Source organism: Lolium perenne, chromosome 1 (assembly GCF_019359855.2).
Source record: "Lolium perenne isolate Kyuss_39 chromosome 1, Kyuss_2.0, whole genome shotgun sequence".
Lineage (NCBI taxonomy): Eukaryota > Viridiplantae > Streptophyta > Magnoliopsida > Poales > Poaceae > Lolium > Lolium perenne.
In genome coordinates, this window is record NC_067244.2 from 253,861,095 (window position 1) to 253,875,665 (window position 14,571).

The 14,571-nt window shown below is 46.1% G+C and overlaps 1 protein-coding gene across 1 annotated transcript; it reads right to left on the reverse strand.

Annotated features, from left to right (window-relative positions):
- Positions 1-4,621: 4,621 nt before the first annotated feature.
- Positions 4,622-12,847, reverse strand: LOC127327662 (uncharacterized). The gene is made up of 10 exons (XM_051354428.2): positions 12,483-12,847; positions 10,991-11,034; positions 10,568-10,682; positions 10,411-10,489; positions 8,896-9,542; positions 7,734-8,007; positions 7,376-7,652; positions 6,334-6,492; positions 5,366-5,881; positions 4,622-5,233 (listed from the first exon to the last, which is right to left on the reverse strand). The coding sequence occupies exons 1-10, from the start codon at positions 12,670-12,672 to the stop codon at positions 4,931-4,933; spliced, it is 2,604 nt and encodes an 867-aa protein (XP_051210388.1). The 5' UTR covers positions 12,673-12,847; the 3' UTR covers positions 4,622-4,930.
- Positions 12,848-14,571: the final 1,724 nt, after the last annotated feature.

Below are 14,571 nucleotides of genomic sequence, written 5' to 3' on the forward strand. Positions count from 1 at the left end.
CTTGATCATGTTAGGCAGCTCACAAGATCCGACAATGATAGCACAATGAGGAGAAGACAACCATCTAGCTACTGCTATGGACCCATAGTCCAGGGGTGAACTACTCACACATCACTCCGGAGGCGACCATGGCGGTGAAGAGTCCTCCGGGAGATGATTCCCCTCTCCGGCAGGGTGCCGGAGGCGATCTCCTGAATCCCCCGAGATGGGATTGGCGGCGGCGGCGTCTCTGGAAGGTTTTCCGTATCGTGGCTCTCGGTACTGGAGTTATTATCGACGAAGGCTTCTTATAGGCGGAGAGGTAGGTTTAGGGGTGACGCGAGGGGTGACGCGAGGGGCCCACACAACAGGGCCGCGCGGCCAGGGGGTGGGCCGCGCCGCCCTGGCGTGTCGCCGCCTCGTCGCCCCACTTCGTTTCCCTTTCGGACTTCTGGAAGCTTCGTGGAAAAATAAGATCCTGGGCGTTGATTTCGTCCAATTCCGAGAATATTTTCTTACTAGGATTTCTGAAACCAAAAATAGCATAAAACAGCAACTGGCTCTTCGGCATCTTGTTAATAGGTTAGTGCCGGAAAATGCATAAATATGACATAAAGTATGTATAAAACATGTAGGTATTGTCATAAAACAAGCATGGAACATAAGAAATTATCGATACGTTGGAGACGTATCAAGGCTGACCACCTCCGGGCAACCTGCCGCCAAACCCGTGAAGGTTGGTTCATCCCAGCTGTCTGGGCAGTAGTCCATAGGTGCGAAGTCCTAATTACAAACAAAACCTTCTCAACTCCACCAAATCGACCAGAAAAGGAGAGGAAATTGACAAAACTCAAAATTCCCAAATCTGCCCAAACCCTAACCCTAGATGCAGAGGAAAGAGCTACTTACCCCTGGCCAGGAAAGAGCCGTGCTCGACGACTCGCCATCGTTCCAACTGGGCATTGACGGCCGGCGGGCAAAAAATGCGGCGGCGGCCAGAATTGCGGCGGCGGGAGCAGAGTGACTGGAGAGGAGACTGAAGGAGAGTGACGGGAGGGAGAGCTCGTAACGTTTCTTTTACACATCCGCGCGCGGAGGGGCCCACGTCCGACCGGCGATGGCCGTTTTCTCCTTCCGTCAAACTTTGGACACGTCAGCACTGTGGGTGGGGTCAGATGGTCAGATTCAGTGTCAATTTGCTGCAAACTCGTCATTTGGGTATTCGGCAAAAAACCAACTCAAATGTAGTGGTTTTTTATCCCGCAAACCAAAAGTGGCGGTCTTTCGTAAATTTGGCCACCAATGTGGTGGTTTTATGCTATTCACTCGTGAGTAGGTCGAACTTGTCGTGTAAACTCTGGAGTCGGACCACGGCCAACTGAAAATGTCAGGGAGTTGCAATCTCTATGAAACCCGGTGATGCCCACCCAGCTCACGCGCTTCGGGTTCAGGTAGAGGAGCATGTGCGATCAGGTCAAGTGCCCAATCGTTGCCGAGTAAAGCCTGGGCAACAGATCTAAGAGCATCTCTAGTCGCGTTCCCAAAACGTTTCCAAACGGCGCTAGATCGAGTGTTTAGAGGACGTGTTTTCTTCGTGTCGTGTTTGGAGGACGTCGCTCCCCAGCCGCGTATCCCAAATGTTACCCTAAACAGAAATTTAAATATTTCACATTCAAAAGAGATGGTTTCGTCGAAGTCACGCACCTGGAAGTGGCATAGGAGTCGTCGTTGTAGAAGCCGGATATCGGCGAGGACAACACTCCTGAAATGTACGCTGCTCCCGACGACGTAATCCATGGGCTCGCGTTGCTGGCCGCGATACACGCGGCCAACGCGTGCTGGTGCGCACGCGCCGCCCGCCGTCCCCTCCTCCGTTGTCGATAGCTTGCGGCGCAGGCAATCTTCGTCCCACTGATCGTCGGTCCAGCCTTCCGGCTTCTTCTTCGCAGTCAGCGCCTTCCACAGCTTCGTGAAGGGCGCCTTCGGCTCTTTCGTCTCATTGCCCGACGGCTTGGTGGCCGCTTTCTTGGCCATTTTTCTGGGGTCTGTCGGCAGCGCCATGGGTGGGAGAGGGTAGCGGAGGCGGGATGAACATAGTAGCGACAGAGGGAAGGAGAAATAAATCGGCAGGATAGACGGTGAAATATATTAGGAGGGCAGAAATACGTGGCGGGAGAGGGGGTCAAATTTTTATGTGTCGCTGACAGGCCTATGTCTCCTAGCCTCGCTTTTCGTTGTGTTTGGAGCGGTCCCTGTGGAGCGGGGATAGGCTCAGGGCGCCAGACACCGTATTGGACCGTGCAGGACGGGAGAAGCCTTTGAGACGCACAGCTAGGAACGAAACTTTGTCCGACCCTCCTCAAATCTCTTTGGGAGACACGGCTGGAGATACTCCAAGTTTCTCGCTCTTAGGGCATCTCCAGCGGCGCGACGCAAACGGACGCTGAGCGACCGTTTTCGTCCACCGTGACCGGAAGTGCGTCTGGGGCCTACTCCAGCGGGGCGACGCAAAGTGACCGGCCCGTCCGCGGAGACGCAAACCTGTCCCAAATATGCGCTAGGTTTGCGTCTCCGCGGACCCTCGGCGGTCGCGCGGAGCGTCCTCCATTTCTTACCCGGTCCCGCAAGTCAGGGACAGCGAAATCGACCGTTTCGATTTGCTTCGTTTGCCCCTTCTTTGCTACCCTAGTGCGACGCCACCACCCCAACCCCACCCGCCGCCGTCTCGCCGCAGCGCGGCAGTAATCGTCATCGGCTCCGTTCTCGCCGCGCGGGAGAGCAGGATCGTACTCGGGCTTGGCTCCGCCGCGTACCTGCCGGCTGTTTTCGGGCCTCCCGGTTGCGCCGCCCTTCCGCGCCGCCCACGACCTGTACGGTCAATTGCGTCGGTAGCTTTCTTACTCGTGTTTTCGGCGCTATTGTGCGCGGCCATTGATCCGCAGTTTGTACCCACGCAGATGGACATGTGGCAGATGTTGGATAAGTTCCACGCGGAGGTCGTCGACTCCTCTTCCGACGAGGAGTCCGATCAGTCGACGCAGACATTGGCAACTATTGCGGTCTCCATGATCCACGAGTTCGCCTCAAACACGGGGCCGAAGCACCGGGGCTCTGTGAAGGGGCGCTCCAAAAACCTGCCGCGCAACAGAGTGGCAGGGCAGGCCCGCCTCCACAAGGACTACTTCCACCTCACCAATCCGGTGTTCCCGGAAAAAGTGTTCCGGCGCCGGTACAGGATGTCAAGGGACTTGTTCTTGGTCATTCTACGGGGCGTCAGAAACTATGACCCCTACTTCCAATGCAGGCCCGATGCAACAGGTGTGCTAGGCTTCACCTCCTACCAAAAATGCTCCGCGGCTATTCGCATGCTCTCATATGGAATGGATGCGTATATATTCGATGAGTATCTTCGAATGGGTGAGAGCACATGCCTTGAGGCCATGTATAGGTTTTGCCGAGCCGTGATTGCCGTGTTCGGAGCGTATTACTATAGGGAGCCAACTGTTGAGCATACAAGGCGGCTCCTGTCTATCAACGAGTCTAGAGGGTTCCCAGAAATGATTGGCAGCATAGATTGCATGCACTGGGAGTGAAAAAATTGTCCATTTGGATGGCAGGGTGCATACAACGAGCATGAGGAGGGAAAAAATGTCATTCTTGAAGCTGTCATATCTCAAGATTTATGGATTTGGCATTCATTCTTTGGCATGGCCGGTTCCAACAATGACATCAATGTGTTGCACCGATCACCGGTTTTCAACCAGCTCATGCAAGGCAAAGCTCCCCGGGTAAGCTATGAGATCAATGGAAATGCATATGACAAGCCATATTATCTTCCTGATGGCATCTACCCTGACTGGGCCACATTGGTGAAGACTGTCCGTAATCCAAACTCCGAGAAGACGAGGAGGTTTGCCAAGATGCAAGAGGCTTGCATGAAAGATGTGGAGCGCGGATTTGGTGTGCTCCAAGCTTGGTGGGCAATTGTCCGTCACCCGGCAAGAACATGGTCGTTGAAGACCATGCATGAGGTGATGACATGCTGCGTGATCATGCACAACATGATCGTTGAGAACGAGCGTCCTGATGGCCGCAATGAGAACCACTGGGAATTCCAAGGTGAGCTGGTTGGACCACTTCCTTGAGTTTCATCTTGGCATGACTATCTACATAGGAATGTAGAAGTCAGTAACGAGAACGTCTGCAAACAGCTGCAAACGGATCTGATTGAGCATCAGTGGACATTGGCTAGCCATGAAGATCATGTCTAGAGAAATACTATCTTATTTTCATGTACTTTTAAAAATTTAAATGTAATAACTATGACTTTAATTTTCTTATTTTGTTGTTTGGAAACTTCATAATTGATGCAAACGTGGAAATACGTCGGGCTGCTAGAGCCACCCTAGGTGCAAACAAACGTGCAGACAAAAACAGTCTATCTTGCCCGGACGCAAACGGATATTTCGGACGTCCAAAATGCATCGCTCCGCTGGAGATGCCCTTATGCCCAGTGTCGGGCACCGCCATCCCCTGGATCCATCTGTCCAACTTATTTGAGATCTCGCAACTTATTTTAAAGAACTGTCGACTACTATTAGGTAGGAGGAATACTGGCAAACATTAAAAGAAGAAACAAGCATCAGCACAAAGACGATTTTAGAAAAAAAAAATCAGAAATGGAGCCTGTTAGGTAACTAGGTTCTCAAGAGTTACAGGACTGTTGCTCCGCACATATAACGAAACCAAAAACAAATCACGACCCATCGTCAGTCCAACGACACACAACACTCGCGACATGTTAAACGCTCTGCCAGAGACGTGGACCCCTCTCCTCAGCGCTCGAGCCACAAGCTCAGCTACTCCGAGCTGCTTTACTCCACAGCGAGTAGGGGACACAAACGCAGGGAAGCCCAACTTGGCCCGCCACCGTAACGAGATTGCAGGGGGCTCAGTAGTTGGTGTGCTGCTGCCAGCTCTGGTGAGATGGCTGCTGTGATGGGGCCGCCTGGTAGCCGTTCAAGCTTCCCTCAGCCGGGTTCTGGGGGTGGTGCTCCTGGGTCATGCCGCCCTGGGAATGGTAGAACGCAGGGTACCCATGGCCCCCGAACTGGGAGGGCTGCTGGGGCTGCTGCGCCTGGCGAAAGCCACCCTGCTGCTGACTCTGTCCCTGGTAGCCATAGAATTGGGTAGGAGGGAGTGCTGATGCTGTTCTTGAACCAGCACCATGATGCCACATCGCAGAGTTATCTCCCTGAAACAAATAATAAAATCAACACTCAGGGAACCAGATAGCACAAATAGGATTAACTGGAACCAGCACCATGATGTCACATCGCAGAGTTAGCTCGCAGTTTTTTCAAGGATACAGGCCCAAAATGGTTACCTGCTGCTGCTGCTGCTGCTGCTGGAGAGCAGCCATATATTGATTGGCAGCTTTGTACTGAGCGCTCATAACTTCATCAAAAGGATTAGTTGCTGCAGGGGTAGCACTCTGGTTAAGGGCGAAATTTGCCGGTAAGTTACTTGAGGTTCCAAAGCCTCCATAACCAGATATGACTGATGAAGGTTGTTGTTGCTGCTGTTGCAAGTTTGTATCTGACAAGTTATTCTTGTATTGTGGCATCGAGTACTTCATGCCAGCTCCAGGTACAGCAGTGGCAGACTGATGGAACTGTCCATTACTCGAGTATTGCTGGAAGGCGGTTGATGGTAGGTAAGCAGGATAGTTTTGCGCCAAGTATGGGTTGTAGCCAATCATATTTGCGAAAGGTCCAATAGGTAAAGTTGGCTGAGAGTAAGGATGGACTAATTGCTGAGGGAGAGGGGGGCCTGTCTGAATACTGGCACTTGGAAGGTTTTGTGTAGATTGAGTGTTCGAGAAAACTCCTGATTTCAGAGGCTGAAAAACATACATGTAAAGAAAATGTGAAGGAAAAGAATACCATTTAGACCAAGCAATGTATGTGGCAGAATTAGCAGTACCATGATACCAGTAATATTTAAGTTAGAAAACAAAAAAAAACAGCGAAAATTAACAAGGAAATGTTAGTGTGTATACTGTCCATATAATAAAGTGTTCATTATTATATATTTAAATTAGAATAAATGGTTAGCCTCATGCTGCATCTTGCCATCAACTTAGAAATACATATATGGATTGCTGACTAACTACATGAAATAGTTTTTCCCAACCCTAGCAAACCTACCATAATTAAATTTTATACGCCCAGAGAACGAGTATGGAAAACTAGAGAACACTGGGCCTTTCGTAACTTCCAAACTTATACTCCTATAAAATATGAATCTTGATGAAGAACAGAACGATAAATGGATTCAAAAGGTTTAACTTACCTCCTGCATGGAGATGGCTTGTCCAGTAGTAGTTGGTGCAGCCGAGTTATATCTTGTACCCATTGACTGTGCTGCCAACAAAGGTGATAAACTGAAATCCAAGTCCCGAAGAGGTGGCATATTTGACCCCAACAAGTTGTGCTGTAATGTATTTGCTTGCTGGAGGAAACAGTAGTAAAGAATTATACCAAAGTTATACAGGCTGGATTAAATAAATCAACATGCTAAAGATGATAAATTTAGCAGAATCCTTTTGGGTGAAGTTCATCATGGATTTGAACACGAGGTATGGAAAACCAGAACATGCGATGATCCTCATTTAACACATCCAAGAATTTGTATGTTAAACATGGTGTAGGAAGAACATATTCTAATGAAATCAGTCCCCCACCCGAGCCCCCGCCTCCTGTTCATGAGTACAATTAAACTTTGTTTTACAGCAAGTTATTCCACCATTTCGTCATAACATAGCATCAATTGTTCCTTTGGATATCTCATCGCCATTTATTACTACTGAATAGAGTAACACAGCATCCGAGGGTAAGAAAAGAGGGCTACGCAGTCTAATCTGAAGATACTCTAGTCAGAAATGAGAGGCAAGTAGCTACTCTTGAAAAAAGAATGCAACCAGTGTCAAAACCTTGTGCCAGTGCCTTCTCATGACCGGGCACTTAATTCATAGGACAGTCCAACTAGATATACAAGTTATATGCTGGCATGTTTGTTGTCTGTTCTGAATTATGGAGACATGTATTTCACAGCCATGCACCAGTGAAGATTGTTCCAAAATGGAAACCAAAGCACTAACCCAAGCTGTCAAGGATAAGAGCAATAAAAAAGTGGTAACTACACAGAGGATCACCTGGAAAAACCATCTGGTTTTTCTATATGTGTAGGCACCTAAGGGCTGAATTCAAAACCTTACAAATCCAGAAGAAGACTTGAGTTGCTAAGTAAAGTCGTTGTGGATGCAATAAGCAGACAGATGCATACATGAAAAAGGGTAATTGTAGTAGAAAGATAAGAAAAGGGGGCACTGTACCAGCAAGCTTGACAGATGTTGAAGAGTCTGTGCTTGGTTACTTCCTTGCATGGCCTCCATTGAATTTGGCTGTGCTGGGTTCGAATATGTGTGGTGGCTTGAGACTGATGGCAGATTATATTGAACACCCGAAGGATCATCCAGTATCTCCTGTCTCAGGACATCAGTCTGTGGAACAGAAGGTACATCAAGATTCCCTGCGTTAGTTCCCATAATGTCCTCAAGGTTCTCATTTGCTGACGGATTCACTGCATCAATTTCATAGAAATCTTGATCCCTGCAAGGTATAAAGTTCATTCCAGTCATGTCACGAGTCACAGGTCCAGTAAAATAATAAAGAAAAAGAAAGCCACTTAACCTTGTATCTGTATGATCTACAGCTTCAGATTCCTCCACGGCAGGAAACTCCGAATTGTTGTCCGCACTCTTTTGTGGGAGGAGCCCAGAAAATGCACCAGATTCAAAACTGCCAAAGCTCAATCCAGCACAGCCTGAGTTCGCAACTTGCAGATGATCTGGAATTATAACTGCTGGATTATCTTCAGCAAACTTCGTTGCAGCTAACTCTTCGTCATGTAGGCTCAGACCCTGAAAATTTGCTGCGGCTGATACGTCGGCGCTGGACTCCTCATCTACAAGAAATTACATAATCACAAGATGGAATGCAAGCCATGTAGAACAAGAGAAGTTAAATATTCATGTGCAGGCCATGCCAAAAAAAAAAAAGTCCAACTTCCAGGACATGATCAACCAACCATGATCAAATATGGTCTACAAATATATTTGTATAAACGCACAAGATGTGAAGCAAGTTATTATGAAACAAAACCAGAAGCACAGAATAACTTGCCAATCTGAAGTCTACTCAGAAAGAACCATTCGATCTGGGGTTCTTTCAATCTTCAGTAGCTATTTATTTTTCCCAAACTTTACAGTCTGTTCATCCAAACATCAATTAACCGTGTGCTATCCGGATTCCTCAAATAGGCCTTACGATGTCTAGTTTTTTAAGTAGCACCAAGCAAATAGTTACTGCAGTCAACATTGAAGCATTTATACTGTTCAGTGAAGTTGATTATTTGTATCCTTGTTTGTTGCCAGTACCTCTAAACACAGATGCATTGAACATATGATAATAAATAAATGTACAGGTAAACAACATAGAAGTTGATAATAACTGAATCAAATCAATTAGAGAAAGCAATTTGTACTTCCCCCTATATAGTTTAATTGTTCTAGTACCATATCAGATATACTTCAATCCAAATTTTCCAGTATGATAAAGCATGAGTAATGGAACTTCGAAAACATTTGCCCATGGACATTGAGTCCCAAATATGCCAGTCAAGTCTCAAGAGCTAGATTCTGTTGCCTAACCAAAGCATCAAAAGTTGACAACAGAAACACCAGATTTTTCAAATGGAACATAACGCATGGGTGCTTGAAACAAACAAATATTGGCCCTCAGAAGTAAAACCAGCAAAGCTCAATACATATTTCGAAGTTAGCTTAACAGTCACCTTGGTCCTCTATGTGAGAATGCGTCTGAGGTAGATAGGTACTTGAGTTCTGCAATAATCCATCATTATATTCAGAATTCCCTCCATAATGATCCAGGGGTCTCTCAGAAGAGTTCACTGATCTCACTGCAGCCGAGATGTTTTCATCCAAATAAGATTTCTCATGTGAGTAAACCACATCGGCAACAAGCGAAGATGGATGCAATGGTGCCTCGTATAATGATGGATCACCGGATATCTCAGGGAGTGATGGTTGATTTCCTGATAGTGGCTCATCCTGCAGAGACCAATCATTATCATAGTTCTGCTTGTTATCAGCAGCTGTGTGAATGTTGTCCTTAACAAGAACAGAATTTTGTGCAGAAGGTAACCCCTGGTCAAGCTCTGTTGGTGGAACTGTGCTTGCAGATTGTTTTATATTCTGGTTCATGGTGCTGGGCAAAGATGGATATTGTCCGGCGTATCCTTTGTCCGCTGTGACCACAGTCTTGGTAGAAGGTTTCCCCTGAGCCTGTGGCCTGCCCATTTTCACAATATCGGCCATTGACAACTGACCTGGTGTCCCAGCCCAACCGTGCTGAAAACCAGATGATGTTTGCGGTGGTACTGATGGTACATCAACGACCAGATTTTTGTTCACGGAAGAACTGCAGCAGACAAAACAGAACATGTATATCAAAACAGGTGAAAAGATAGCAATCTGGCATCATCAATATGTCAGAACATTTGTTTGATTTCTCTTCAACCAGAAGACTGGAGAAAATAGATAACTGCAGCCATGAGGACGGCAGAGATGAATAGATAGATAAACAAAACTTCATTGCTTGATCAATAGATGGATACATAATGCCCCTTATATGGATACAATAGTTCTTCTGGTCTTTTTCTTCCCTACTATAACAATATTGTCTAGGATGGCTGCCCCGTCCATAACAGAAGAACTATTGTGTTTAAATCTTCTAACAAAATAATTATTTGTAAGAACTCATGCAATTTGCACAAATGTTGTACCAATATAGCGGCAGCAACAATAATGCCCCTTATATGGATACAATAGTTCTTCTGGTCTTTTTCTTCCCTACTATAACAATATTGTATCTCTAGGATGGCTGCCCCGTCCATAACAGAAGAACTATTGTGTTTAAATCTTCTAACAAAATAATTATTTGTAAGAACTCATGCAATTTGCACAAATGTTGTAACAACATAGCAGCGGCAACAAATTGTGAGTGCAGCCAGGCTTAGCAGCTTTTGCCAATGCAAACCTCTACTTAAACCAGCATTTTAAACTACAGCTTCATGGACTCTGGAACCAGGCAGCTGCCAGGCTAGCCGAGCACTGGCTCGCCACTGGGCGGCAACAGCAGTAACACAAAGCATCTCAAGGAATAACAGACGAGAATTTCAAGGAAAAGCCACAATATATCAAATTAATCATAATTGTGGCTACTAAAAATGCAGGCTGAGCCATTATATCCGTCTGAAGGAAGGAAGCAAAAGGGATGTGTCCCTTACCTTGGAACTGTTTGCTTCTGAGTGGAATTGGTTGATGGCATACCAGGTCCTGAGACTGATGACCTTGAATTTGTATTATCTGTTTTTTAATACAATTAGTGGTCAAAAGGAATTACAAACGAATAGCCTTGAAGATACAAATGCTGTTTTCTATTACCAGTGGAGCTGTGGTGAACAGAGCTGTTTCGTCCACCTCGATCTGGGACACCTCTTACACCTCGACTGGTAGCATTATTTGCCGCTCGAGACCTTGGCTCAGGAGTCTCTTTAACCTATGCAAGCACACATATCAATCTGTTATTTTCATGTGACTAGTATTTTCCAACAATAACCAAAAGAATAGCGAAGCCATTTAACTTTTGGCACAGCAAAGCAAACAAAGCAAAATAATTGTTTTGCATTGACAAAGCATATTCTGTATAGGTAACTGGGTATTCATGCTAATGAAGTGCAAGTTAAAGAAGGTTAGCTACAATTCATTAGCAACCCAAGTAAAATATTTTCAATAGTCATGAGATAAACCAAGTACCGAGCAGAAATAGGGCACATATAGCTGAGAAAAGGTACATAGTTGACTAACCTCTTTTTTCTTATCACGCTTGCTCTTTACCTCTTGAAAGGTATCTGAAAAAAAAATGTAGTACATGAGATATTGATGCAACAACTAGTGGGCCAACTGACATAAACTATCTTAGGGTTTATCACACGTAAAGATAATGTAGCAGATGACCAAAATAAACCGATGATACAATCTAAAAAGATAAAAACTACAAAAAAATGTAGGAACTGAGAACACATTGGTATGACATAAAGAAGTGAAATCAAAATGGAGGGTTTACACTGATACCAATACAAACTATTTTATGTGCACAAGCAAATAAAGTACTCACATCAACTCTGAAAAATAAAGTGTAATGATAAAATCCAAAATTTTACCATTCTGTCCATGTCAGGTAAGTTCAAGAATGTATTTTACAACCTTCACAAGTGACATGGGAGAAATCAACTCTAGCAAGAACACTTGACAGGGATGCCAAGTCACAGAGAGTGAGTATCTTATCTACTCCTACCAAATTATAAAGACAGAACTAAGAAAACGTCAACCAAAGGGAGAATATCAAGGGAATCCTAAAATTTAAGTACATGGAATGCTTCTCTGTAACAACTTAAGGTACAGTATACGAAGTAAAACAGAAACTACTACTAACCAACTGAACGGAAGAAAACCCCTTCCATGCTTTCTCCAAAAAGAGATGAAAAATAAACTTGTCAAAGATAAGCACGCAATACTACGTAAGCCTACAAAAGTAGCAAATCCTAGCGTGCCACTTTCCCTCCCACTGTATAACAGAGGTATATCGAAAACGACCGTTTCCCAATGACCAATAGCAGCACCTAACCAATTTCAGACAAACACGCCTGCTGAAAACAAGCAGTTGAGAAGTATTTAAACTTGTTTAGCCAGCATGACAAGCATACATCTCCTTTCCCAGTCGAAAGGCTCCAGACCTGTAGCTATATTTATCACAGAGCCACTTGCAATCTGGTTGATAAATCGGCCCATCAAACATGTAAGTTATCCCTTCCTTCTGAAGTCCCCCGCTCCCAATAACAACAATAATAATAACAAAACAAAAGGATGGACAACACAAATCGAACAGAATCTACCTTCCCTCTAACCCAAAACAGGAAGCATTTGCCACTAATAGCATTTAGCAGGTAGTCTAAAGAGGAACCCTAAAAATGTGGAAGCAGATGGCAATTTGCACGAGACCGAAACAACCCCTAAATCAGTCTAGTGGTTCAATCAATCGTAAACCGCTATGTCGTAACTAATCGACAGGAAGTCTGAAAGGAAAACCAAACAGACTCGTCTGATTCCAGCTAGTTGGTAGGGGACGCGCACAGAACGCGTTCATAGAGGCTACTGCAAACGAATCGTTCCGCATCGGCAAGAAGACGCTGGTTTAAGAACCCTAGCGACGAGAACCGCTGGCCCCCCGAATCACGCATCGAGGGGAATCACGGGCGCGCGGAGAGGCGGCGAAACGGTGGCGGAATCAGGGGCAGACCTTGGGAGAGGAGGCGGCTGACGGCCTCGTCGGGGTCCATGCCGCACTCGCGCAGGGCCGCGTAGATCTCGGCCTCCGGGCGGTTGACGATCTCCTTGAGGCCCTGCACCAGCTTCTTGGAGGCCTGCGGGACGGGCCCCGCGGCCGCCGCCCCCTTCCCACCCCCCGCGCCGCCGCCGCCGCCGCTCATCGTCGCCGCCGGGATCCCTTCCGCCGCCGCCCGGGAAACCGCCTCGGAACCGGTTCACGGAGCGCGGTCGCGGTCCGGTGGCGGGCGGGCGGGCGCGGAGGAGGCGGTGGCGGTGGTGGAGGGAGCTTGGGTTTGGGCTGCGCTTCACTCACGCAACGCAACGGCGGCCTGGCTGGCTGGCTGGTTCCAAAACCCTTCCTCCCCCTCGCTCCGCTTTATATAGACCCGGATGGATGGGTGGATTGCGCAGCGCAGGAGAGAGCCCATTGCTTTGGACTTTGCGGGTAATGTTACTCAACTCACTAGGTACAAACTCAAAAATACATGTAAGCACAAGAATATTCAAAATTAAACCTGGTGCATATGCACCTGATTTTTAAAAATGGTGTTATCATTGTCAAAAACAATCTGAAAACAATTTATATCTATGTTACATGAGCAATGTCAAATTTCGATAAAAAGACAAGCTTGGGGGCATGTGTTAAAAAAAACTCACACTTCTAGAACTGCTTTCTGGAAACACTATTTTCGCTTTTTTTAGCCCTCCGATCCAAATTAGTTGACTCCACTTTATCTAGATACAAATGTATCTAGAAATGTTAATAAGATTGTTTTTCTTATAGAGATTTAGTGAACACTACAAATTAGTTGACTCCACTTTCTCTAGATACAAATTAGTTGACTCCACTTTCTCTAGAATAACTTTTAGTGAACACTACGCAAACACGACTTCGAACCAAAAACAGAGACTACATACCAAAAAAATATGGACTCGTTTTCTAGGTTTAATGTGAATAAGATTGTTTTTCTTATAGAGATTTATAATATCTCTTACTATATAAAAGACAACCCTGAGCTATTCATTATTCATACACGGAGAATTGGAGACTGGGGAGATTTCTTATTTTTGAAAGGCACATCATGTTTCTCCAACAACACTATCATGGCATTGTTTTTAACAGCGGTGAACTCAACAATTAAAAGTGGTTTCTTAGCTCACAATATCATGAAGGCCGAGTTGCGGACTGATCAAGAGACATTTGAAAATCTTGATCCATAAAATTACAAAAGATTTTTTTGGAAGGGTAAAGTTTTGCCATTGAGCTCGCATTATTGGAATGTTTATAGGTTCTACTTATAATTAAAGAGAGTGGATTTGGTGATCATGGGTTACGTGAGCATCCGGTTATCACCGTTGTATTTGGTCCACCACCGTTGGATTCTGCTACTCACTAACGGACACTACCTCGTCGGCTTCCACCTCCACCCCGCCGGGCTCCACCTCGTGCATCTGAGGTTGCGCCAGTGTCTCCCCGGCCAAGCGCGTCGTCGTGCACCTTCCTCGCGTCTCTCCGCCCTCCACTCGACCGCATCGATTCACAAAATCCACTCTCTGATGCGTGTATGGTGCTAATGTCGTTAGACATGTGTCGAGCAAAGAAGGGGTGCTCACTGATACGTCCATTTTGCATCACTATTTTATATCTTAATTTACTGTTATTCATTGATATATTTCATATTTAGAGGTGATACTTATGTTATTTCATCTATTTTGCATGTTTCATGATTATTGGAGAATCATCCACCGGAGTCAGGATTCTGCTGGAAAAAGCACCGTCAGAATGCAATATTTCTAGAGATCAAAAACTGACGGAAATTACACCGAAGATCTTATTTTCCCAGAAGAATGAGCTAGCCAAAAGGAGGAGCCGAGGAGGGCCGCCATGGGCCCCCCATAGGCCGGCGCGGGCCCTGCCCTAGCCGCGCCGCCTTGTGGGGAGGGGGGCCACAGCCCCTCTCGGCCTCCTCTCTTTCGCGTACTTCATCTACCCGAAAACCTAAGGTGTTGTGCATAATCGCGAGGAGACACAGCCGCCTCTGCGGGGCGGAAAACACCAG